Source organism: Ciconia boyciana, chromosome 22 (assembly GCF_034638445.1).
Source record: "Ciconia boyciana chromosome 22, ASM3463844v1, whole genome shotgun sequence".
NCBI lineage: Eukaryota > Metazoa > Chordata > Aves > Ciconiiformes > Ciconiidae > Ciconia > Ciconia boyciana.
The window spans coordinates 572,049-598,659 of NC_132955.1; the positions used below are offsets into that span (position 1 = coordinate 572,049).

Genomic DNA, 26,611 nt, shown 5'->3' on the forward strand with positions numbered 1-26,611 from the left:
AACCCCACTCTTCACTGCTCCGAATTAACCTGATTTGCTTTGCATTATGCCTCCTGCTATCCATGCTTTCTAGCCATGGCCTGGTCTTGGGACATATTCTAGGGAGAATAGCTTCCAGTTCCAAATCGGGCCTAAAACTGAGCCTAAAATACTGCTTTACACAGGAAAACAGCTCCACTGAAACTGTAATTCCTGCATCAGCCCATGATGTTTGGACTGTACTTTGAATCCAGTTACAAACTTCTCCTTTTGTGCAAAGTCTATATTTGCTCACATTAGAAGAGCGAACTAGCTTAAAAAAAGGTAAGCTACTTTAAGCATTCACGTCAAACTACATTACTGAAAAGCAAATAGAAAGGTAAAATATTTCAGAACAGTGATGCTACAGTAAAAGCAGTTAAGAGCACAACACAGGGTATGGCTCAGACAGCTACCGAGCTCCAGCAGACCTCCAATACACATGCCTGCAATCTTGGCAGCACTCAGAGTGCTTCCTCCACCCCAGAACGCCCCAGAAAAACCCAGCCTGCCGAAAGAATGCATACTTTCTGAAAAAAGCATGAAATACATCTTCCTCATTTGGGACTGATAGGCAGAGCACATGGAACAATCTGTGCTTTTTCTCCCCACCAGTAAGACACATGCTGAATTCCTCCTCCTTTCCAGGAAGGCTGAACCACCCACACCTTCAGAATTCCTGATAGGTGACTCTTCTCCCACAGCCAGAAAATCCAATCTGCTCCTCCCAGGACAGCTACATTTGACCCCCCATCCCTCCTTCTAAAAAGGGAACACCTACCATTGGAAACATCTGATTTCGCATTAGAAGCAAAAAGGAATGTTAACAGTATGTTCTTTTGAACAACTGCAGGTGCCTTCCTCTCCAGTGTGATAACGAAAATCCAACAAACCCAAAATAATTTCAGCAGATTACTTGCCGTCTGAAATATTGCCTTAAACTTGCTTTTCAGGCTCTAAACTGGAACAGATTTTCTCTTAGACAATGTAGATTAAAGTTTTACAACTTTGAAACATATGTGTAGGGAAAAAATGACTTAAGAGCTTCAGTTCCACAGCTCCCCAAGCAAGTGCCCTGCACCGGTCTGCACAGCACCAGTGATCGATGTGCTTACTGCTACTGCTCAGCTGGGTTTCTCTGTTTGCTTGCCATTTCAGTGACATGCATCTTCCCTGGACACATTTCCGGACAATTTTTTAATCACCCTTTAGAGATAGCCTGGCAACGTGAAGAGCTCTTGGCTGAACTGCAACCTGCAGTTCACACTTGTTCCAGGTGCTCTGTGAGTGGCATCCATACGTGCAGTTTGTGGTTATTAACACAAGACAGGTATCTCCAGAAAAACATGCTTTCTTATCTTAGCCCATCCCTTTGGGTAAAAATAAAACACAGAGCCTGCCAAGAAGAAAAGCCGTTCAGAACTGTTCATCTGCTATTGGTCAGAAATGTACCACGCAGCACTGCAGTCCAGAGAAGCAAGACTTTGAAAATCCACTAATTCACAAGCAATTGCCGATCAGAAACGCCACATATGGAGTTAAGAGTGCTGCTTACTCTCTGCTCTTCTTGGCCTGCTAGCAATAATGCCAGGCAGGGTTTGCAGAGCTCCTTTCACACTGATGCAATGGCGTAGTACAGTGACAGCAGGATGAGGAAACACCAGCCAGTCAGCAAGAAGTTCTCAAGTGACTGGTATGAAGGTTTCTAGGCTGGATGCCAGGAAAAACAGAAGCACCATCCAGCAGCCATTTTCAGCAGCGGCCCCCCCACAGGCTCCCTCAGCACAAGATGGCTACACCTCTGAATCCCTGGGTGAAGCTCGACTCACTTGAGCTACAAAGACCCAGGCACTCCAGGACCCTCCAGTCTGCACCCTGCAAGCTGCCAGAGGGCAAAAGGAGAGGGCAAAAGAACAAAGTTTTCCTTCCCCAGAAGCAGGGGAAGAGTGCAAAAATGCTGATTTTTTTTGTTTTTTTAAAGGCACTGGCTTCCTTTTTTCACTTACAGAACTACTTTTAAAAGAAGTGCTCACAACCTTTTCCTCCCATTTAAGCAAGCTAGAATATTTCTTGTGAACTTCATGGGACTTCACTTGCTTCTCCTGACCTACCAGGAAATAAACCACCTTAAGAGATGGCAGCAACCAGGACTGTCCAGAGGAGAGGTATAGACATACTCTCCTACGCTTTAGGCTGAAGAGAACCCTAGGTGAGCAAAACCCATTCCCACGTTGCTTCTTTGATCCCACCAGTGCACTAACCAGAGAATGTGAAGTGGAACAATGAGCGCTCTTAAATACGGATTAGAGAAAGCTCTTGAACACTTTCCATACTTGGGTGCAGAGAAAGCAATGAGAAATCTAGTGAGTAATTCCTTCTTGTTTACTGTCTGTCCGCATACACAGGAGCTTAAGAATCACAGGAAAGGGGCTAAAAGCATCAGCCAATAAGCAAGACCAGCAAGAAATGGCGACTATTCCACAGCACCCCAAAGGGCAGAAGACAAAGCTGCCCCTGTTCAGTGCGAGGTCTTACAAAGACGAGCAAGACCACGTGAAGGAAACTGCAGTCAGTAGCTATTGCACACTAAGGAAAACAAACATTAGAACCAGGCAGCAGACCAAAGGCAAATAGAACAAAAAAGTCTTACTGAAAGCCACAAGCACGCTCATCTATCTAGCACGGCCTTCACATCCCACTGTTCACAAAGCTTCAGTCTAACTTATTTTTAAGCAGAGATCAGTCACTCTCCACAATTTCCAAGCAACATTTATGCATACAATCAGGAGAGAGTGGTGCATCACTAGAAACAAGACTGAAATCTCTGACCCTTTTAAAGACTTTCGGCTGTCAGAGCACATCTGCTGTAGGACATTTAGATATTTAGGTAGATTTGTGGTACTCCAGCACTTCTGAACGTTGCTGGTCTTGGCTCAGTATTATCCAATACCCTGATTTAGCTTTCCTGTGTAAGGGTCAATACAATTTTCTAGAAGATGGCATTTCTGCATAGTCCAGGTCACATCAATTTTCTTGCTATGAAGAGCTTTGAAGTTTCTGCATGTTCCAGTAACTCACCAGTGCAAGCGAAGAGCATGGAGAAAAGCAGACAGCCCCTCCATGACCAGAAGAATTGCTACTGTCAGGGTAGCGAAAGCAGCAAATATGAAGAAGAGGCCAAAGCCTCCACCCAGACTCCTCACGCTGAGGCCAATGTGTATCACCATGGTCCAGAGCACCTCCGAGAGCTCTGCCAGGAGAAAGGGGAGAAGAGGGCTCATTTCAGAACATTCAGGAAGAATGGAAGGTTGTTACAGTTTACTTATAAAGCAAAAGCTAAAGTCAAGAAAACTCCCACTACAATGAGTTGGGAAACTTAAGAGGGACAACAGCTTTTGCAGCCAAGTACGTCAGGACGTTGCCTCCAACTGTCGCACAGTGCAGGGCAGAGTCCTTGCTCAGCAGCTCTTTGCTTTATTCAGCGCTTTCAACTCCATCCCTCCCTTCTATTTCCAGACAGTTTTTAGCAGAGTGCTATGCAAGTAGACACTGGTGTTTAGACTTAATTAGTCCCAGCTAATGCACGCACAGCTCTGTCCTTCTCCAAAAGTGCTTGACAGTTGAGCTCCGGGGAGGCTATGTGCATTCCTGGCTTTCACCTACGCCTGCCCAGGGTGATCAAATACACGGATCCAAACCTCCATTCCCTAAGGAATACTCACGTGCATGGGCTAAGCTGAGAGCCCAGAGCCTCAAGTAGGATGCAGTGTTTGAAATGCACCCCAGGCAATATTCAATGGTGTGGATAGCCTGGTACACCACAGTATCGCCAAAGTCAAACTGCAAGGAGAACACAGAAAATTAAGAGAGCTGCGAGCCTTGCAAACAGCAAGGGTTGGCTGAGCGGGGAAAACGAGCACACTACCTGGTGCTATTACCAAGGACATCGTGTTTGAAGTTAGACACTGACACTGTCTTCTCCTGGTTTAGCATGCCAGTTTTATAAATGAAAAATGAATTCTCTTGTCTTGCTAGGTTTTGTAGACTGACAGTTCACTGCTGCAGCTTGAATATTATTGTTTTCACATTCTATCGTATGAAAGTAAGATATTTCAAATTCAGCCATGAACTTTGCCAGGAAAAGACTGTTCAGCAACAACATGGTATTCATATGAATTCACTGGTAGACTGCATGTACCTCTATGAAAAAGGAGACAGTATTCCAAGCTGATACTGCATATGTACCTTTGCTACAGGATCAACAAGAACATCTTGTAAGACGCAAGCTTGCCCTTTTTGAAAGCAAAAATAATGCACAAAGCAATCTTGAAAAAGTCACGTCTGTGCACATTCATTGGCAAAATCTCTGTGTCTTGGTAATTCTTTGAAATAATAAAAGAAGAACTTATAAGGAAGTCTGACATGTAGGACAGTTTCTTATTTTGCAGCTTGGGAAAGCATTTCCTACATTTTGGATTTAATCCATGCTTCAGAAACTGCTCATATTTAAGTTAAATGTTTTAAATATATCAAGTGACTAATGCTCTAAGCATGCACAGAAAGCTATTTATATTCTTATTTCTCCCCTAGTATATCCAGGGCAATAAATATTTCAAACAATTAAGTTAAATTACCTGTCAAAAGCCTAATTCTTTCTCCACAGAATGTGAACTGCAAAGTTCTTTAATAAAGCCTGCCCCAGTGAACAGTACCACCTCCCAACACGCATGGCAAGTCAGTGTGCAGTAAATGGAATGTGATAAATATTTAAACAATGACAATTTACAGCCATGTGCAACTGCTGGAGAGAGTTACCACTATGCTAGGGAGTGGGAGAATCAGCAGGATTGCTATGGCACAGTATTTGTAGTTCTACATATTTTTCAAAGGTTTAGCGATATATAGAATTAACAGGTACACCAGCACACTGTTCCCATGGCCTCCTCAATTCTAGATGGACCTATGCATAATAGATCTCTGAGCAAAACCACTTTCAGTACAATTTACAACAGCATGATTGTTGTGAAGCTACTCTAACTTCGTGGCATTTATATTTTTTTGTAATAAAATTGGTTACCCAATAGTGCCGAAACCTACAGTCAATCCTGTATGAGTATTCCTAAAAAAATGTTTCTTTAATACTCATACCTGTTACAAGTGTTTATGAATGAGCAGTTTCTCAGAACAGAGCTTCTCTCTTACAGAAAGATATTGGTTAGTTAAGTTGTTGAACTGTATGAAACTGGACTGGTTTTGCTGTATTTGCTGACTGGCAACAATCAGTATCATCCTTAAAACTGCAGATAGTTTGGGGGGGGAAAAAAAAAAAAATCTTTAAATACTTTGTTGCAGTGCAGAATTACCAAAGACACAATATAAGGCAAACAAGACTTCTTCAGAAGTTTAAAAGCAAAAACTTTTCAGTTTCAGACTTCCAGCTTAACAGCTTTCCAGGTAAACTAAGAAAGATCTGCGGACAGGGGATAAGACAAACAGACTGTATAGATGAAGTAATTAAAGGTCTGTATGGGCATGTATATGTGTATGAAGAATTAAAAAATGGCCTGTAACATGTAAATAGCTAGATCTTTTGGAAAACAAGATGTCGTGACATAACGTGTTTAATTCAGCATGTGTTTGACACCAATGGGAAATGGTCCAGATACACGTGAACGCAAAGCTGGCTGTAGTCTTACCACCTCATCCTCTGTAGGCTTGAAAACATAAGTTTACATTTAGTGCGGTGTCTTGATCACAACATTAATCATGAACACATTCAATAATTCCCTCCTAAACATGACACAGTAAAGCAGTAACATGTCACATACGCTATGGAGGCAAGATCCCACTGGAGAACTGTTAAGAGGCATCAGAATTACTCCCAAACTACATGAGATCGACTCCTTTTTCTTCTCTACCAGAGGTAAGGCAAAGCAATTAATATTACCCCCAACGGTCAAGACTAATATATAAGCAAGATTCTACTGCTGCATAAATACAGCCCTTGGGTTTTGGCTGACACTGGAGAAGCAGGTAGCACAAATGCACTGCACTTCAGCCAGAGCGTAAGCTGCACACTGTGCAGGGACTGCGCAGCTCTCACTGTGTAGCCCGTAAGATGATGGTTCTTTGTAATGGGGACAAACAGAGCCATATTTCTGTTAATATGCAAATTATACTGCTTTTTCTGGAGTCCTGGGAATAACCAAGAGATATGGTTATTCTCTGTATGAAAACTGCTATGAAAACACTTCACTGAAAGTGTTGCTATTAAACAGCTTAGAAATCAGTGAATACGGTTAAAACACTAGCACATTCTGCTACCAAGTGTGTTGCCCTGAGAGTGAGGATGGTCGGTCAGGTGCTTACCTCTTCCCCCTCCTCGGAATGGGTAGATAGCTGGTCATGTTGAATGATCTCAGCATCCTCCTCAGTTGGTCCATTGCCCACCCGGATCCCACCAAAGTTGTGCGTTCCCTAACACATGCAGAAAAAGAAAGAGCCAAGTATTGTTTGTGTTTTACTGCAAGAGTGCATGTTTCTTAACGACTCCATGTGCAGCAGCAGCTCACAGAAGAAAACAAAATATTAAGTATTAAGGCCCAGGTTAAGCCAGCTGTACAATTCTATTTCCCAGCTTGGATGGGAAAGATGCTGATTCCTGCTAGGCCTGGGAAAAAAAGTCTGTCCAAATGAATAATTGATACATTTCTACAAAGTAATTGCAACCCTAAGTAAAATAAAAGGCACATCTCTCAAGAGGACGTTTGCTGGCACCGACGTGCAACAGACCAACGTTTTGCCCAGCAGCGGTTGGACAAGCACTGAAACACCACTGCTGTTGTAAATGAAACAAGTCACACAGTGGCAACTCAAAGCAGAATGGACTGACACGAATATACATACACACACTCGCTCCCCGCCAAGGGCAGGCATGCTAACACCACACGTGGGAAATCAGACTTCTCCTTACTTGGAAACTCTGTGTTGTGCAAACAGTCCCTTTTATAGACATTTGTTCTGACATTCAGCATCTGACCCTCAGCTGTAATTCCACTGCACTCCAAACGGAAAAGAAAAATCTACAAACTGAGTTGAAACTTTAACAGAGTCAGGGTTCCTCTCACTTGACGACTGCAATCATTGCACAGTTAATATCTGATTTATGGCAGGCTTCCTCCTCCATACCATCCTACCACCAAGAAAGGATGCACAAACCTGCTGATCAGCTGACAGTGCCCTCAGTCAGAGCTTTTATGCCTCGCAAATGCATGTTGGACAATGAAGGCGTAGCTTGCACATGACTATCTTTGGATTTCTGTTCAGCAAGCAGCTCTGAGCACTGTACAGCAGGATTTCTATCTCCCTCCAGATGCTCCAAAGACAGAAAATGCTCATGACTGATCTGAGGGACTATAAATTAAGACCTGTGCGTCTGACCCACCTAGAGAGGCAAACAAATGCCACAAGTGGAAAGAAAAGCCCTGCATTCAGCTTTAGCACTGTACTGGGGTCATCGGTGACATGGAACGTGAACAGGCTAACTCGACACATTAAGACTTCAGAAGTTTTGGGATGACTGTGCAAACCAAGGAGGCTTAAGATCCTGTGACCTGTCCGCTTTCACAGCACATCGCTCTGGCATGCCAGCGGAATGCTTGCCTCTGGCATGCCTGCTTGGTGTTCTTTTAACTCATTTGTTCTTAAAAGCCTACTTTTATTTCAGACTGAACTACAAATTTGTCTGAAATACCAGATGTGAATTAAAGATTTTGTTGGGTTTCTAAAAACAAACTAGGTAGATGTTTATGCTTTGAAAATAGAAATAAAATTTAAAAAAAAATTATAAGTAAGACTAAGTAAGTAGGATTTTCAGCACCCTTGAAACATTACAAGTTACTGAGGACTAATATCAGTATTCTATTTATGTATTTCTAGCCTGTGTGAATTTGCACTTTGCAGCTTTTACCTCACATTCGACTTATATCCGTTCCCTGTAAACTATCCAATCTAAACACAGCTCCAAAAGCTCTAATCGTTTACTTTATACTTCTAACAACACCTCATACAGAGACCTTCCCTCACAGCTTCTCGTATTGAGATGCACTTAATACGCTGGATGGATTATGCACAAAAGATCCATTTTAATTTCTGACATTTCCGTGAGGCTATTTAAAATGTCATGATGGAAACAATGGCCAACAGCTAAGTGCCTCAAAGTGCCTTTGACATGTGGAAGCGCACAATGTGCTTCACATAGTTTGTGAGATTTAAGCTTCCTAGTTAGGCAGCATTCACAACTAAAACCAAGTTGAAATACGCAGTACTGCGGAAGAGACAGAGTTCTGGGAGCTGCTGCAATCTTCACTCCACCAGAAAAGCTTTAGCAGTAAAGGGCTGTCTATAGGTTTAGACACAAATAAGTAGAAAAAACCACTACTGAGAGGCTTATTTGTGCACAACCATTTTATAGTAGGGTCAAGTCGAAGTGTCTACAAGGGCACAAGTGTCAAAAATCCAGTAATTACCAATAGGAAGTTGTTGGGAGGCCATCACATAAACATGATGTTTGGGAACACAAAATGCAAACAGAAATGCTTCACTGAGAAGAATCCTAATCTATCTTAAACAAATATGCAAGAAAAGGAAAAAAGGGGAACTTAACCTGGGGGGATGTGGTAGCAAGGTATTCTTGTGCTGCTCGGCAGGTTTTGATTTCAGCAGCACTCCTGCAAAGAAGTGTCTCTGCATTCTGTGCAGACATAACTATTATCCTTCAGCCTGGTAGTTCTTCCAGAATGTATCAATTTTGCTGAACTTTGCTCTTTCCAAGAGAAAGTGTTTTTCACCCTAAAGGTGCAGTTGTCATTCCCTTATGAAATTCAGATACATTCCATGCTCTCTTGATAATTAGATAGAAAGCCAACTCCCATCTTTAAATCCATCAGGTGATTTTTAAATCCACTCACTGTTGCAGCCGCTGCTGCCTCTAGTGCCTGCTCGTTCGGGACTGTGCTGACTTGGGCCTCCACGGGTTGCCCTTCCTGATAGTGAATGGAAGAAAAGAAAGGGAGGAGGAAGAAAACAAAAAGAGAAAGGGAGACGAATGGAGGGGACATGGGAGGATGAAAGATGGTCAGAGAAGGGAGAGGGAGTGTCTTTAACTGAACTGATCTTTGACTCACTTAACATCCTAAAAGCTGTCTGCCATACATGCAGGGAGAATTTTCAAGTATCCTCAGTGCACGTGTGCCAGGTTCCTGCATTTTATATAAAGATACTTTACAGTACAGTTGGAAACCTAGAGAGCACCCCAGAAGACAACCTCTCACAAAATGACTGCGTAAGTCTACTTTTTTCCTTTTAATTGTTATTTTTTACCATCCAAACTGCTTTAACAAAAAGATGACTGATAAGTCTGCCAGCCAATTAAGCTTACATCTCTGCTTTTACCTTGTCAGTCTAGCAAGGGCACAGAAGTGCATCCAGCAACTAGTAAGACAGCGTTCCTAAACCAGCTGACAAAGCCCAAGCCAGACACATTGTTTTTATCATTACCAACATTGAGGGTTTTTAAAAGCAGATTTGATGCTGGATCCAGATCTGAGAAGCAGGCAGGCAATACTTTGTCTCCAGTAAAACCCACCTGCCTTTATGCCTAGGAATATGCAAAAACGTTTTACAGGTCACAATGCAGTGTGAACCTACGTATCCAAGATCAAGATGGAGAACATAGCTTTTCAACCGTAATTAGTTTTCATATTGAAAATATATGAGGTAGTCACCCACCAAGTGCTTTCTCCTCAAATACTGATGGCGAAGGACCAGGGGTTTAGCTACCAGCATCCATGGCACACACAATAACGCCACCACCACAAGGAAACACTGGAGCCCTTGCTGTAAAAGAAACAAGTCTGAGATTATTTAGTGGCAGTCCATGCTCAAACACACACAAAACCTAGCAAGAGGCCTTATGCAACACCGAACGACTGAATTCCCAGAGTACGTGGATGCTTCACTATCTCTCTCCTCCTGGAACAGCAAGATGTGCTGTACTTAATGCCTGCTTGCAGCTGCCTCATCTGACTGTACACAGCATGTAATGCTGACACTGGTTTAGATTAAGGAAAAATCCAAAGGATTCTGCAGGGAATGACAGTTTGGCAGATGTCCGATAGTGCTGGGATGAAATGGTGTTAGTGTCTTAGCTAAGCTTAGAGGCACCACACTGCAGATGCAGGACAATATTCCTTATCACTTTCCACTACTAGTCTGGATCCAAATGTTCTGGAGCCACAGTTGACTTAGGTTCAGACCGATACAAATTCCTGGTACAGGGATTATTCCTTCCTTCAACATTACAGTGTCAGGCTTTGGAAATGATGCCACGTTTCCTCTATCACAGAGAAAAATAGTTTCACACTTCATTTCACAATTATTATAAGGTCAATGAAAGACTCTAATATCATGAAACATCTCTGGTCCTATTCTAGCAAGAGCACGCACCTGCCCTTTATAAAGCATCTTATTACTGGTATCACTATAGGAGAACAGAAACATGTTGATAAAATGTATTAAAAGGCTTGGTGCATCCTTTGACGTGTGAGCATCGTAGGCTGTCCATTTGTAGAAAATGAGAATAACAAGGTATCCAAACAATGATGACATGAAAATAATTTCTGGAATAAATCCAAGGTATATGTTCAGTGGCTTCTTAAAATAGCTACAGAAAAAAAGAGGAGAGTTTAAAATTACATTTGGTTAGCACTAGGCATATGCAGGGCAGAAACTTTTAATGAGACCGTGAAGAGCATCTTTGGAACAAAACTGCAGGGGCTCAGCATTTCAACAATAGCTGGGACTTAAACACAGTAACTACCTGACATGCATAGCTCTACATGGGCAGACAGAAACAACTGCATTGCACCCTTCAATCAGAAGTTAAAGTCTTGATAGGCTCCTGCATCTTAAACTAATACACACATGACACCCAAAGAAGTTCCCCCCCCCCCCCCCAAGAAAAACAGAGCAAAGCACTTACATGTGATTGAGAAGACTCAACGTGACACCAAAGAGCATGTGGATAATGCCAAGAATCACAGACATTTTCATCTTAAACGAATTGAGGAAGGCCAGCTTATTGCTGGCAATATTCCAAATCTGTGAAAAACAACAGCGTCAGCCAAACACCGAGTAAAAGAAAAACAGAGGAGAATGAAAATGTTCACTTTAAGCTAAACAGTATTAACCATCCAGGAAGTATTAGGCTGTAAGAGTAGGTTTTTTTAAAGATGTGTTTGTCACACAGATATCTTTTGGGGAAATGAGCAGACAACTTTTTCTGCTAGGAACATGGTCTTACAGTAACTGATCCCACCATCAGAGCAGGAATCAAGCCTTGCTTGTTTTTATGGTAGGCAAAAGTTAGAGGAAAAAGGGGGCTGCATCCTTGACAGAAAAAAATATGATTATCCATGTAAATGAAAAATTACACACAGTTCTGATTTTCTGCACTTCCTCTTTAACGTGGACACACGCAAGTTTTGTATCAAATATTCTCAGCAGCGTTAGGAGCAGTGTTATTGATGTAGGCAGGTACAAAATGACAGGATTACTTGGAAACTTACATTTCCAAGACTGACTGAAAAAAAGAGATAAATAACTTCCCCCAAGGTAAAAAAGTAACTTCATTAAGTGTTTTGCTAGTCCACCCAGGTTTGATTAAAACGCTGCAGGTTAGAAAGGGTGAGAAAGAAGCCTTTAATGGACCTGAGAACAAGTCTCTGTACCCTGGATCTAGCGCCTCAGTAGGAACTGAATTAATTTTACCGTTCAGGAGTATTTCCAACATTGATAAAGAGTTTGCTAAGGGAACGGCTGGGGTGTGCAAATCTTTCACAGTGAACTGGTCAGGCACTTTTCTTTATGTTGACACAGAAGATGTTCTTAAATGACAGCAAAGGAAGGAAAAGCTCTTACTGGGTCAATGCCAAAGGGGTAGGGTCCACCGAACACCCCTGGAATAGCAGGGTTTAGCTGAAGCAGAGGAGTATTCTCAAGCAAGGCATCTCTGTGTGGGTATAAGTACATTATACAAACATTAACACAAGCAACACAGTCTTCTTTCTGTAAAAACTAACAACATTCTTCCCTTGTGAGAGCAAGGAATATCTCAAATTGAGAGAACTTTAAGGTTCCTGCATGGTCCTAGAGATTTTCTAAGTGAGTAATAAACCTGTCTCTTGACCTGTTACTCAGTGTCTCAAGGAAGAAAGATGCAGGGGACAGGAATCTTGCTATGGCTATGAGGAGAGAGGTGCTAAACTGCGTCTTTACACGTTTTGTGGAAAAAAAAAAAAGCCAGTTTGAAACTTGATAGATACCACATTTACACCCCTCTTCCAATTCTACCTGAGCCCGAGGTCAGAAGTTTTTGTTTTCCTGAGTTTGGAGGACAATGGGGAAAGATAAGTCACCTGCTTATCACTGTCACTCTTTATCTAGTTACCAACTTTTTACTCACGACCAATTGCCTTTAGAGAACATCGGCCGGACGCTCCATGATGAACCAAACATGTTAAGAGACTTGGAGAAGCAGTCATTGTAGATGAGGCCTGTGTAAGTGGAGAACAGTCCCATCAGCAGAATGATGTATCGACCACTAAAAACCATGTTGAACATCTAGTATTAAAAAAACAAAAAACAAAAAACAAAAAGGAACAAATAATGTTCATGAGAACAAGGAAGGTCTCTATTCATAAAGACGAAACAGAAAAATCAGTCAGTTGCAGGACAAACAGTATCGGCCATATGGACTAAAAGCCCAAAGTCTCTATTTCCCCATGGCAGGGATTAAGGTGCAAGAGGTAGCACTGCAGAACAGAATCTGAGTACAGAAGATGAACAGGCAGCGTGACTGTCCACAGAGAATCTGGGATTATCTGAAGAGGATAAATCGCACTCCACATACTGATGCCAGCCCCCAGCTGGCAGCATTAGTTTGGAACTAGGCAGTGCAGACCCTGTTCAGCTTTCTCCATGCTCTGTCAATGTATCTTAACTCTGGTTCACCTGTCAACCTAAGCCCTGAGCAAGCAAAACCCACCTAGATCAGCAAATAGGAAGAATCTTGGAGCTATAATATACACATACAGAAATTAGGAGTTTTGCAGTGACTGAACCCCTTTACGATCCAACCAAGTTTTGGGTGATTTGTTTACAACAGCTTATCTACTAGACTTGATAGACAATTTCCTTCAAACAATTGAAAGGAATCATTTCCTATAAACATCTGAAAGGAAAAACAAGGGAACTCACTGCTATTACGAAATGACACTACTCAGTCTGCGGCCTACAAGCTTCTCATGCTGTCTGTGTGCTTCACAGATTTCGAATGTAAGGAGAAATGGGCGTTCTCAACTCAAGGGGGGAAGGATGCGAGTAAACCAAGCTGCAACTCGTTGTTTTAAATGCAAAGCTCAGCATGACCTGCCACTTTACCTCATTGTCACTCTTCTGTGACAGAATACGACTTTCTCTAAGCACCATCCAGACAGCAATCAGAGTCATCAGGATTCCATGGCCAAAATCTCCAAACATCACAGCAAACAGAAATGGGAAGGTAATGATCGTATAAGGTGCTGTAAGAGAAAAGATGACACTCTTCGTGCACTGTATCTGAGTAAGCCCTGATTTACCACAGTACAGTTTAGCAATATAATTCCCAAGCTTCTCCTCTGCTTCTGAAAGGTGTTAAGTACTCTATCAGAAATTTTCACACAGGACAAACAATACAATACAGAGAAACACTATGACTAAAAAAAAAATGAGATAGACATCTTGGACTTTTATAAGTATGAATTTACCTGGATTTATTTCCCGATATGTTCCAATGCCATAAGCATCAACAATGTTTTGAAAGCCAGAAGTAAACTTGTTAGTTTTGTTGTACGTTGGTGGGGTCTGATTGGTTTGCATCCTGTTTAAAATAGATGGGACAGTGGATCCGCTGTGCTCCTGTTTAAAAAAAAAAAAAGATTAGAAAACCCACCCTCAGAGCACTGGAGGACAGAATACAACACTATTTTCTCATTAGCATTTGGAAAACTACAAGCTTGCATTTTTGTAGTGTGCTTGCACGATGAGAAATATACTTGAGCAGCTGAGGAAGGTTGCCAAGTTTCCACTGCTCTCCACTTTGTATAGCAGGAGGAGAAGCACTTGTAGTAATGATGAACATTGTCTGATTAGGACAGACAAGAAAACTCATGCAAGAGTTTGTTTGTTTTTTTAAAACAGCAAATGAAAGGACTTCAAGACACCCAACTCTATTATCTGTCTATCGGAGCAGAGGGCGAGCTTGCTAACGTCCTGGGTAGCTCCTTTCAGTAAGTTCCACTATATATCCAAACAGCAGGACTACAAAGCACAGCCAGGTTAACTAAATGTACCAAAGGACTCAAACACAGGAAAATGCCATACCATTACAGCATTTTCCTGAACTTAAAGCTTTACATGACGTATTTGTTACAAATTTTATCTATAAGCCATGATTCCTGCATGTTAAATAAACTGTCCTCTGTGAGGACTCACTCAAAGAGCCCAGAGGGATGGTTTTCAGAGACCAGTAGGTTGGAAAAATCAATTAATCCATGCTGGGTTTGCCGACAGTTGCTAGTCTGCTGGAACAGCAGCAGACAGAAGCACTACAGCAGTTACTCACAGTGCCCCTCCTGAGAGCAAACTGGATAGAATCGAGGTCAGCAACAGGACACCAGACTTCAGCAATCAAGCACTTCTGTGTCACGTCGATATTGCACAGATTCAGGGTATGGTAGATGGCCTTCATCTTGCGTACTTTGATGAACCAGACACGGATATTTTTAGCGGCTGCCTGCAAAACCCTTTGGCGATGATCCTCTGTTTGGTTCAGCACCTTTCATAGAGAAGTAGGATAAAGATGAGGCAGAATCATTGACCAAAACTCAAAGCATACAGAAGTGCACAGTGAAATCGGGCTGACTAACAAGACAAGCCTTACCCACCGGAGGATGGATGGATGAGCCCTCTCCCCCCATGCCATGCCATGCCCAAGACTGCCACATGCCTGCAATATATGCTTTAGTCTCCATATTAATTAGTTCTGCTAAAAGGTTTTAAGGCTTCTTTCCAGGGATACTTTTTGACTACTTTCCTCCTCCAGCTCCAAGGTCAGTGGATATTTCAAACAATGAACTGTTCAGAGATCACAGAGAACATTGTTTCCTCCACCCAGGTTAAAAGAGCAGAGAAGAGTTCTACAAGTGAGGTGTACATGGCATTAACAAAACACACAAAAATTACAATGAAAGACTTTTTTACTGAAGGGAAAAGGAGAAAGTGTTTTCTACTGAGGGTGTTTTCCAACTGGAGCATATCTAACTCATGCCCAGTCAGATTTCCAGACTGGAAAGTCTTAGACTCAAGGGAAAGCGAGGACACAGGGCACATGCAGCTTTGAATCCAACTAGTTAAATTGCTTCTGAGTTCTTGTCTACTTTAAAATTGCTAAACAGCTGCACTACACAACTCCCAGCTTGAGACAATTTCTATATCAAATAAGCAGTTAAAATTCAACCCTTTTTCCTTTTAGTTTCTGAACCTTTTCTTATTTTTTGTCTCAGATCCCTCAAATTTTTTCTGCATTATAACATACTGCCTTTCTTCCTTGAAGCAAGCATCAAATATTTCAGAGCTGGCACCCAGTAGATTTGTGTGCTGATTACTTTTTACCAACACTCAGGCTGCTGCACAAGAGATTAGTTGTAAAGCAGAAGTTCTTCAGGACAGCACAACAAAAATATGAAGATAGTCAGAAAAAAGAATAGCTAAGTTAAAGTTAGCCTTGTTATCTCAACTTGGAAATAAGTTTAAATGTTTTCAAAGTTCTTGCAGATGAAGCAGGCAATTATACAAGCACGCCTTCAGAGTTGGAAAACATGGTATCTCCTTACACATGCATATTGCTCTCCGCTCCCTGGCATGCAGTTCTCTATCAATGCTGTACTTACATGTATATAATTATTAACTGCTTAGCCCTCCAGAAAGATCAAACCACCCCACCATCCTAAACCCTGACAAAGAAAACAACTGAGCAGACAGTCTCCAAACATCTTTCTTGCACTGCTGAGCTGCTGGTCTCAAGCTACCTGGAGCTGAAAATATGGCCACCTAATAGGGCCCAAAATTCTCCTGTTTTGACAGGATCCAGAGATGTTTTAAACTATATTACTAAAGAAAAAAGGGCGTTGACCCCAGTTATTTTACCATCTGAAGATCATCAATTCTGGTATTGACACCAGAAGCCATTTCCTTCCGCTCCTGAGGTGTTTCTGGGCATGGGTAGAGGGAGGCACGGAATCTGAAAGACATGCAAGCCACCTTAGTAACAAAGACGGAAAGAAGATAAACCAGTCAGGGAAATAGATGGCTGAACACAGAAATAAAGCAAGAAGCGCCTTAAGAGAACTTTCTGATCAGCAAAGACTGCCAAGCAGAGCTTCAGTCTTTAAATCCAACGGGTACAGGAGCTTGCTTTAGGCCAAAACAGAAGCTGAATGCTTAAGAAAATGGAAGTGGGAGAAAATCCTCTGTTCCCTGTACTGACAGTGTCTCAAAGGCACTGTCACAAAGTTGATTAGCCATCCCAGTTCAGGGTGCTGCTATCATGCCAACGCAGCTGCTGCTAGAAGCAGTCACTGTTGGTCTCCCCTGTGAGAATATCGCCCGCTGACATCCCACTAGGTCTGTCAGAGTTCAACACTTGAACTCCCTTGTTTTTAGGCATTCTCTAGCAACGTAGTCATCTACTTTGAGCATTACATGGGGAGTGGCTAGTTTGACTGTGAAATATGTTTCAGCTACTTATGATACGTTTTATTTGCCGTCAAAACAAGTACTCCTACAGTCATTGTGAAATAAGGAGTTGAAAAATATCGATATTAACTCATGTCACTGTGTTTCACATATTTGAGAGCTGCCCGGCTGCAAGATTTCCATACCCTTCACATATCTTCTTGACTCTGTTCTTCAGCTGGTCACCTTGGAAAAAGATGATAAACACAGACTTGTGCACATAATCCCCCTAGAACAGAAGAAAGAGTGCACTGTAATAGCTCAGCTATTTACAGACATTAGCATTATAGCAAATTACAAGAGTCCTACTTTTCCTTCCTCTGAATCTGTACATATAGAGCTCATATCTGCACAGCGAGTCAAGAATGTACCTTAACAACACTGAAACAGTCACAAGGAAAGCAATTTTCTTAGCCTCAGTATAGAATACCTCTACTGTACTTGTGTTTAATGAAGCAAAATGTTCTATATTATCTATTATCTATTCTATGTAATACAGTAAACAGGAAAACCTGGGAAGATGTCCAAAAGAACAGAGATGCAATGAAATATTTATCAGCACTTACTGCAGTCAGCTCACCTAGAGAATCAAGCAAAAAGCTAAAGAGTGAATGAAAATAAGATGAAGCGGAGTTTAACAACTTTGACTCTCCAGGGAGGCCAATGGCACATTCTTTGTACAGCTGTTTTCATGTTGGTAGTCAGGTCCCCTTTCCTGCATTTGTTGACAAGTTATTGTTCTACCTTACTTAGGAAATTTTAATGTAATGTTTCAAGAATAATTGCATTAGGTGTAACCTCAATTTAAGGAAGTGTTGCACAATAAGAACAAAGTCTCTCCTAGCAGAGAGATAATTCAACAGGTCAACTACCAGCAGTCAGTGGGACAAGAGAACAAGCCGGCCTTACATGAGTCACAAAGAGGCAGCTACCGAGTTTCAACTCTTCTGTCTTTGTTCCAGTGCAGCCTACATACAGCCTTTCTTTTTACTGGTTAAGAGCAAGAGTTCCCAAAGTTTGGGCATTGTCCGTTGATTTGCGCAAAGAGGATGCTGAATATAAAAACAGGCCCAATCACAACATTTACTATTTATATTCACAATAAAGCCAACAATTCTCAGGTGGATGTTTAAATTACTGGTTAGCAAATTAAGAAAAACGAAAGGTCCAAGTTCAGAGTAAACGAGCTACAGATGTTACACTGCTACTGTCCAACACAGTCTCTTTCAAGGAGGATTACCGCTTATTCAAAGCTGCACACAGGAGTTGCACTTGTAGTTTGGGCCAGAGAAGCAACTATGCCCTGCTGCAGGCCAAATTTTGAGTTGTTTTTCCCGTTTCAACAGCATTCACCATCCATCCTGCTATTTTTGTTTTAATAAAACAGGAAAACATTTGTCACTAAAGCCTCAGAGGCTGCAAGTAGGTACTGTGAAGGGATGCAACACAAACGTTTGACTGCATGGAGCTCACTGAGGGATAGTGGCTGAGATCTATAAGCAAATCCTTTTACACATCTGAGACTTTTGCCACTGTAAACAATAGTTCCTTTTACCGTTACAGGATCCTCCAGGGGGTTTTCAATTTCTGCTTGACGCAGGAATACATTCCCTCGGCACACTCGCCACAGCATGCGCTCAAACATGGGGATTCGCTCACGGTTGATCACACCAGCCACAAACCTGTAAAGGGGACAACACAAACTCAAGTTCTGCACCTAAACGAAGGCATAGCCTAACACCCAAAACACTGAGGCAATTGGAGTTTAACATCAGACTGAAAGCTGCAAAAATCTTGTTTTGAAATTAGTTCTTTAAGCAAAATGGAAGGTCCTCTAAATACATAGAGATAAAACCACAACAAAAACAACTGCACTATAACACAAGCTATGCCTTTTAACAGAATGACATCATCTGTTAAAAAAGTAAATAAAACACTGGTTAAAGGAGAAACAAATGCATTTAGACATACAGTTTCTATGCCTGCTAGCCTTCATTTCAATAGGTTCCTGGTGCATTACATGGCAAGGATTATAGCAGTCACGGCTACCATTGACTATGCTCTAGGCATGTGCTTCAGAAGACTTCACTGGTTCAAACCCCGACATCCAGACAGAGAATCACACACATACAAAGACAGCCTGGAAGCAGCTAGTAAAGAGGATATAGAACTATACAGATTTTTCAGAGTATTATGTGCCCACAGTAGTTACTAGTTTCAACAAAGCTGTGAGAGCTCAGAATGTCTGAAAAAGCAACCAGAACAGATTTACAAGGAACAAACTAGTATAATTTTTTGTGCAGAGGGAAATGTGTGAAGCACAAATATGAACTGGGAAGTTGATGTACATAGGATAAGAACAGAGACCAACAGCTAGTTTCAGATCAGCCTTCATCTGCTTGATGTGCTAGTCTGGAAAGTTCCACAGCTGTGCTCAAACCATTGCTGATTTCACAGGCTGAACATAAGCCAGCAATCCTAAAGCCAGATAAAAGAAAGCACAAATTGCCATTACCCAAGTCGTAGCGGGGCACCTCTTCCCATCTCGCTTGGTTCCAGGAGCGAAGAGGATTCCTCCAACAGGTCTGGATCCGCCATCTGCTGATGATGCAATTCAGCCTGAATTCACAAATCAATTAATATCTAATGAAACTAGTTAGTGGCATGCAGGGAACGAGGAACCAGGAGATAGTGTGGGGAGACAAAAAAAAAGAAAAAAGAAAAAGAAAAAGAAAAAGAACAAACATAAGACAGCGGAAAGAGGAACTAGATGATAGAGAAGACAGCAAGAATCACACAAGGAAGGAGAAAAACAAGAGGAAAAGTGGAATGGCTCAGCAAAGCTTCCATACAAGAAAGGTCTGAAGATTGCTGCAACAGAGCAAAGGGGCTGTGGGGTATATAAGTCTGAAGAAAGGCAGAATTACAAAAAAAAAAAATTTATCAAGTTTTAAATACAAGTGATGTTCCCAAGAACCATTTTTTAATGGCATAAAACAGAGTGACACGCTCTACTCTCATCTTTCCCTAGATCTTAAATGCAGAAAAAAAAGTGAAGGTAGATGCTGATTCCCTCTTGCACTGCCTGTGCATTTTCTGCATATTAAAGATGCAAAAGGCATTTCTAAGAGGTGCCTGGGAAATTGTACTTGCATGTAAAGCAGCCGGGGTGTCTTGCTCTACACAAGCAGGAAGGACGATGCTCACGTAAGCCTTCCACAGACAGTTTACTGACCTCAGGGCAGCTTGCAGCTTCATAAGGCTGTAACCCTACAAGCAGTTACGCAAGACCTGCATATTCTATACGTGTCAGCCTTCTGCCATACTCCAAAGCAAAGGCAATACCTCATTCATTTTGGAATCACGTGACAATAGTTTGATTGATTCCATCTTACTTGCCACATCAGCGCAGATACAGGGTCAGAATCAGCAACAAAACCTGGAAGTACTGGACAGTAATTTTCTTTACTGGCTTTACGAAGTTCTCCCTCCACACACAATGCTTCCAAGCTTAAAAACATGCTTACTGATTAAATCTATTAATTCTTCAAGATATTTATCCTTATTCACTATATGTATTATTGCCAGAAACATAAGATGCATTGCTTAGGGCAGTCTGACAGTGTTGCTCATTTTTTGACTAGCCAGGCATTAAAATAGGACGCGGATTTATCCTGTCCTTCATTGCAACTAATTTGCAGGCTAAAATTCTTGGGAATATAGCTTGTAAGTGTCAGCAATTCAAGTCAGGAAGGATGCTGAAATCACATCCTCTTGTGCACCATCTTCACACTTTGTTCAACCCTGCGTCACAGTTACTTCTACCTCTGCAGCTTATATAATGAAACAACAAAAATTACAGTTCCTTAGCACAGACAGAGTGCCAAATTCTACCCTCTGTGGTATACAGGAGATCTTCCCCACAGAGCTATCAAGGGAACTTGCTAAAATACACTTGAAGGTAGAGTTTGACCCTAGAACACGTAAAATGCATGCACACATACAGCGCAGCCTTGCAAAAGTATATAGCAAGTTTAATGACTCGGCCATAGTTGCTTTATTTGTGCAATAGTTGCATCATGATTTTAGTGAAAAACTCTACAACATTTTACTTGCATGTCAAATAAAAGTATTTACCACATACAAGAAACGTTTTTGCAAGGCTGACATCAAATGCAGCTCAATTGCTTGTACATGCACTTGCTTTAGCTTACAGATGCTACAAAAGTAAGGGAGCCCTTAATTTAGTTTGGAAAGCCAACATGAAGAACTTCTGATCCTTTCAACTTCAAGGCAACTTGTTGCAACATCAAAAGCTGAATGAAAATTTTGTTTCATAGAGACCACAACCAAAATAAGAAAGTTTGGTATCCCAAAACAAAACATACAGACCAAACATACCAGTGATTATTTGATATCTAGATTTCAGGATGTTGAAAAACAGTAAGATAAAGTTACAATTTTAAGAGGCTTGTATTGTATTTATCGGTAATCAAGATAGTCTCTGTGACAAACTTTGTGAGGCGCACCACATTTTAGCATATGAAACAAAAAAAAAAAGGACAGCGCATGTGAAAACTTTGGATCCGCCTCACTTGAGAGAGTAATTCTTATAAGTGTTTAATGTTACCTCTGACCCTTTTGGGCTATACGTCCTTTATTCAGGACGCTGTATAAAACAAAGACAAGTCCTGCTTAGAGGGGTTGAAATTACAGAACAAAGCATCTTAGAATAAATTTGGATTAGACCAGTTTTACTAAACAAGAACTTTCTTACACAAGTATTATTTGCATAACAAAACCCTCTGTTCTTTAAATTTATCTCTCAACTACTTTGATTTGATGATCACGCCCTTTCTAGAAAGGAAACAGCATAGCAACATCAGCTCTGGTTCTGGAAGGGTAACTCAAGCAGTGTTACAAGATTTAACAGAAATAAAAAATTGAGAGACTATGTGGAAACGAAAGAGCTATCCAGCTACAATGCAAAAAGAAACCCCAAGACTCTAGGAAATTTACTTTGAATAAGAGTTTTCACCAGCAGCGAGTGAAATATCATAGTTATTGTGAAGTATTTTTTACTACATTAGATTGTTCAGGATTGGAAAAACCCAAGCATTTGCACGTCAGTAATTAGAATACGGATCTTTCATTATTAAACATTTTAAAATTGCTTATTATTCACCCAGATCAGCACCTTTAACCTCAAGGCCTGAAAAAAAGGTTCATTTTCCTTACTCTTGATTATAGTTCTGCTCTGTAATGGCTCTGGCTCACTACACACAATGCCATACAATTCAAGCCCCTTCCAGTTCACAAACAAAACAAAAATCAATTTTCACAAGAACTAAAAAGGATTCATTTCACCATTTAACTTATTAATCCAGAGCCCAGACAGAAATGACAGATGCAAAACAAACAGAAAAAAGCAGATGGCGAGAAGAGTTAGAGGAAAGAGAGACAGGGGACTGCATGCCATTAACCATTACTTTTCCAGTCTTCTTTTACGCTCACACTCTAGGCAAAACTTTCAGAGAAATCTCTCCAGCTCATACTGTTCTTCATAAGCAAAGACAAGAAGACTGAGAAAAGGAGCATAATCATCAACATGGTATGTTGAAACAAGAAATGGCTACTTTGACTAGAGTGGTCATATGAAGAACAAGTGAAAAAATTTTGCCACCCTCCCTCCCCCAGTGCACAAGCTCCGGAGAGCAGAGCAAATGCCAAGTATAGAGTACTTTGGAGAGTAAGCCATTTCTTGTGCAACTTATTACTATGAATAACACAATCTTAATTATAAGTTACTGAAGTCTTCAAGTGTTGAAGGTACTGTGCAAATGACAGCATGAAGAAATGAAGCGTTCACTACTTCGGGATAATAAGCAGACTGCACAAGGCTCAAAAGTCCTGGGCTAGTCAGGCTCTCTCACGCACAGCTGTTTGCTGTTTACAGTGTGAACTGAAACAGTTTTAAATTTTCAACACTTACGTTTTACCGAACTTCACACGTAAGCTGTTCAGTTTGCTTTTACATATAGCAGTACATTTTATTTGTTGTATTTTATTATTACAGAAAACAGTTATCAAACAGGAGCAGGAACATATCTAAAACTTTCTGTGGCCAGTTCATTTAAGTCTGACATGAGCTCCCTTTTGTGGGTGACCTGACTTAGATTGTTTCAGTAGAAAATTGATTTTGATCTTTAAATTTAGTATGATCACACTGTACTTGAAGAAAAGCAGCAGGCAGCTCTCACCAGAGAGGACAGTAGTTAATAAGAAAGCGCACAGCGCTAGCTGTACTTGGTTTTACTCAATACTCAGAACAGGCAGGCAGCGGCACCTTAATGCAGCTCAGTAATAGACTATCAGGTTAACGCTGTTTGTCCCAGGAGACCCAGCGACTTGTAAGTGAACATTCAACACTGGAAGACAAGTTTTTTTGTACCAAAACCAACCCCATGACCAATCAACTGATCACACTAGCAGTCACTGCTGACATAGATACTGCTAAGACTTGTGTTGGCACAGGAACAACCTAAATGCCTGAACAGGCAGCATCCTGTGCCAAAAAACCAAAAACCAAACCGTTAGATAAACGGTCTGAAGTTTGCAGGAGCCCAGCTGTACTTGATCACAGCCTTTGTAAAGGCCAGAAGCCGTATCCATTAAGAACTCTTTGATCAGATCCTTGGATTAGAGGAAACAGGACACGTACTCAGCAAAAACAGGTCCCTAACATTCTAAAAACGTACAGGAGCTCTTTGAGAGAAGTCCCTAGACTTTGGGATACTTAAGCTTTACAACGAAGGATTACATCTTCCCCCATGCAGGCTTTATGTCTGTATGGTGAATGACATCAGAGAAGCTCTTCTCAGGTCCAGTGAAAGAGTTGCCAGTTTCTGGCCTAGCTGGTATTTGACAAAATGTCGAAGACTTTAAATAGCAGCTTTGCTCCAGAACTTACCTCTGAAAACTTTAGGGTTTGATCAAAGGCTCAAATAAATAAATAATCTACTACTTCAGTGGACATTGTATTATGACCCTAATGAGTAATCTCCATGTAACATTTCAAAGGCTGAAAAGAAATTAAGCTTGATTGTAATTCCTCTGTGTAAGTGAGGCATGACTGTTTATCTGCATATGTACCAAAGAAACTCCTAGCCACTGAAGAAAGCGCTCACGAAATTTTTGGTCTGCTGATGTGCTTTAAAAACTACTAGCATCTTAATTATTTTACACAATTTTTAGACAAATCATCACTTAACTAAAAAAAACCCGAAAACAACATCATAAGAAGTAAATCAGGGGTAGCTATGCATACTGCATGAAAAATGGGAAATAATTTGAGAAGCTTTCTTAAACAAAGCATAAAAATGACCCTGGTGTCCAAAACAGCAACTAAAAATATATTTGAAAGTAAAAAAGGTAATATGCGGGAGAAGAACCAGCTGCCCGAGTGTTAACCCGCCCCCGGTATTCTGACCTCATCAAAAAATTGCTGAGTTTTACGCAGTATAAATTTTAACTCTGTCAGCTCCAAGAAGTTTCTCTTCAGAGCTTCCTGGTTTGTGTTGATTTCTTTAAGCTCATTTTCAATTTTCTCAAAGTTTGCCTGCAAGATAGGAAAAGAAGAAGAAGAAAAAAGAACTTAAAGCAATTCCATAAATAAGTGCTGTTATGTCTATTAAAACAAGAAAGTAGACAAGGTGCTTTACATTCCCATGCGATTTGCATACAATTACAGATGCGTCTCCAGTCTGCTATGGCACACAGATCCAGATTTGTGACATTCTCTTCAGGCAACTTGAAACTTTTCATACTCAGCCAGTCTTTTATAGACTGGATTTATACAGTCTTCTTCAAATCATTAAAAACCCTTATAAACTTTATGACAGACCCACCATAAACCATGCAGCTCCAACAGTTTTGACTCATTTAAATGGGTGAAATTTCTTTTAAGGACTCCCACTTCTTTGGATAAATGCACAAGCAAATAAACGCCTGTGAATCAAAATTGACCTGATGTGAGCTAGCAGAGCCAGCATTTCAAGTGACAGCTGGGGACTATGGTTAATGCACCTTTGCCACTAAATTCAACGGGTATCTACCAACGGAGACCATTTCCTGTTTCCATCTAGAGTCAAATACTACTTGAGTCTTAACACACATCATTACCTCCAAGTCAATCATGTCACGTGGAAAAGGCACCTCCGGGTTTTCACCGGTGTCCATGATAGGAATATTTGCTTTTTTAATCTCCTTCTCAACAAACCCTGGGGAGACAACACCGTCAATGTTAACTAAAAAGATACTTCAGTGTCAAACTGTCACCATAACCTCCACCTAGCCCGATCAGCAGCTGTGAATTCTTTCACCTCCCATTCCAAGATCCTCGCATTTGGTTAAAGCTATCTTCCAAGCAGGAGGCGAGTCCCTGGAGGCAGTCTGACCGGCTGATGCACGGAAGAACGGCAGCCGTCACCGCTCCAGTCGCTTTGCCTCCTAGCCCTGCCTCGCAGGCTTAGCCTGCGTTGATTTTTTCTGCGAGAGCTACAGAGTTAGAGCCGCGTCAAAATCCCGAGGGAAACGTACTTAGCTTTCGGTCCATTTCTTCGCACCTCCTGACTTCATTCACGAATTTGCGCTGGAACACGTTCACGTCCGGGTTCAGCTGCAGAGAGAGACGCGTCTGCTCAGCGCCGCCCGCCAGCACCGCCGCGGCCCAAGGCGGGGGGCCCGAGCCACCCCGCAGCCAGGGGCGGGCGTCGCCGGGCCGCCCTCCGCCTTCTGGTGGCGGCACCCGCCGCGGCGGGCACGGCCCCGGCCCCGGCCCCGGCCCCGGCGGTGTCGCCGGCGGCAGTCGCCGTTCCCGGCGGCCCGGGGCGTTCCCGCGGGGGCCGGCCGGTACTCACGTCGCGGAACTGGACCTTCCCCAGCTCGCCCAGCTCGCTGACACAGCAGTACGCGGCCTCGGACTGGAGGAAGAGCTGGGCCAGGGTCATCTCCTCGCTGCGGAACAGCTCCCCCATGGCGGCGCCGTCCCCGCCGCGGTCTCTGGGGAGAAGGGCCGTAAGAACGGCGCCCGGGCGGCCGCGGGGCCGGGCCGCGGCAGGGGCGGGGCGGGCCGGGCCGGCGGGGCCTCCCCGCCGCTCCCGCCGCCCCCTCACGGCCCCGGCTCCAGCTGCCAGGCGGGAGGGAGGGCGGCCGGCCCGGTGGGCCCCATCCCCGGCCCGGTGGGCCGCCGCCGCCGCCGCCCCGGCCCCGCCGCGTTACCTGCCGCAGCCCCCGCGAAGCCCGGACCCGCAGCGGCCGCCGCCGGCTGATCCGCGGCGGCTCCCGTCCCTGACGTCAGCGCGCACACGGGGCGGTGTCACGCGAGCACGTCTCCTAGCGACGGCGCGCCTCGGCTGGGCCCGCACCGGAAGTGGCGGCGGCGGGGCGGGGCCGGCCCTGTCACCCAGCGCCGGGCCCCGCCGGGCCCGCTCCTCCGGAGGGGCTGGTGACGCCACCTGCCCGCCCCTGACGCCATTGGTGACGCCGTGACGCAGGCAGCGGCGTCACTGGCAGCGTGGCCGAGGCGCGAGGGCGCGGTCTGGGCCTCGCCTCCGTCAGGCAGCCGCGGGGAGCAGCGGCGGCCACAGGTACGGTCCTGGGGAGCCCGGGGCCGCTGGCGCAGGCGGCCTCCCCCCACCTC

At 42.8% G+C, this 26,611-nt stretch overlaps 1 protein-coding gene across 3 annotated transcripts in view; it reads right to left on the minus strand.

Moving 5' to 3' along the window:
- ATP6V0A1 (ATPase H+ transporting V0 subunit a1) overlaps positions 1–26,342 on the minus strand; it is a 30,906-nt gene extending 4,564 nt beyond the window's left edge. Inside the window, exons 1-21 of one of the 3 annotated variants that reach the window (XM_072886143.1) lie at positions 26,191–26,342; positions 25,830–25,971; positions 25,510–25,588; positions 25,093–25,190; positions 24,401–24,529; positions 19,427–19,530; positions 18,467–18,593; positions 17,058–17,140; positions 16,324–16,417; positions 14,741–14,953; positions 13,884–14,034; positions 13,519–13,658; positions 12,542–12,699; positions 11,998–12,088; positions 11,060–11,178; positions 10,525–10,741; positions 9,808–9,915; positions 8,988–9,062; positions 6,388–6,495; positions 3,741–3,858; positions 3,097–3,268 (exon numbers count right to left, since the gene is read on the minus strand). In XM_072886143.1, coding sequence (XP_072742244.1) covers positions 3,097–3,268; positions 3,741–3,858; positions 6,388–6,495; positions 8,988–9,062; positions 9,808–9,915; positions 10,525–10,741; positions 11,060–11,178; positions 11,998–12,088; positions 12,542–12,699; positions 13,519–13,658; positions 13,884–14,034; positions 14,741–14,953; positions 16,324–16,417; positions 17,058–17,140; positions 18,467–18,593; positions 19,427–19,530; positions 24,401–24,529; positions 25,093–25,190; positions 25,510–25,588; positions 25,830–25,946 — 2,501 coding nt within the window. In that variant the 5' untranslated portion in view covers positions 25,947–25,971; positions 26,191–26,342. The remainder of the gene's footprint in view (positions 1–3,096; positions 3,269–3,740; positions 3,859–6,387; positions 6,496–8,987; positions 9,063–9,807; positions 9,916–10,524; positions 10,742–11,059; positions 11,179–11,997; positions 12,089–12,541; positions 12,700–13,518; positions 13,659–13,883; positions 14,035–14,740; positions 14,954–16,323; positions 16,418–17,057; positions 17,141–18,466; positions 18,594–19,426; positions 19,531–24,400; positions 24,530–25,092; positions 25,191–25,509; positions 25,589–25,829; positions 25,972–26,190) is intronic. The other 2 variants (XM_072886142.1, XM_072886141.1) reach the window with 2 other exon arrangements.
- Between the last annotated feature and the right edge of the window lie 269 nt (positions 26,343–26,611).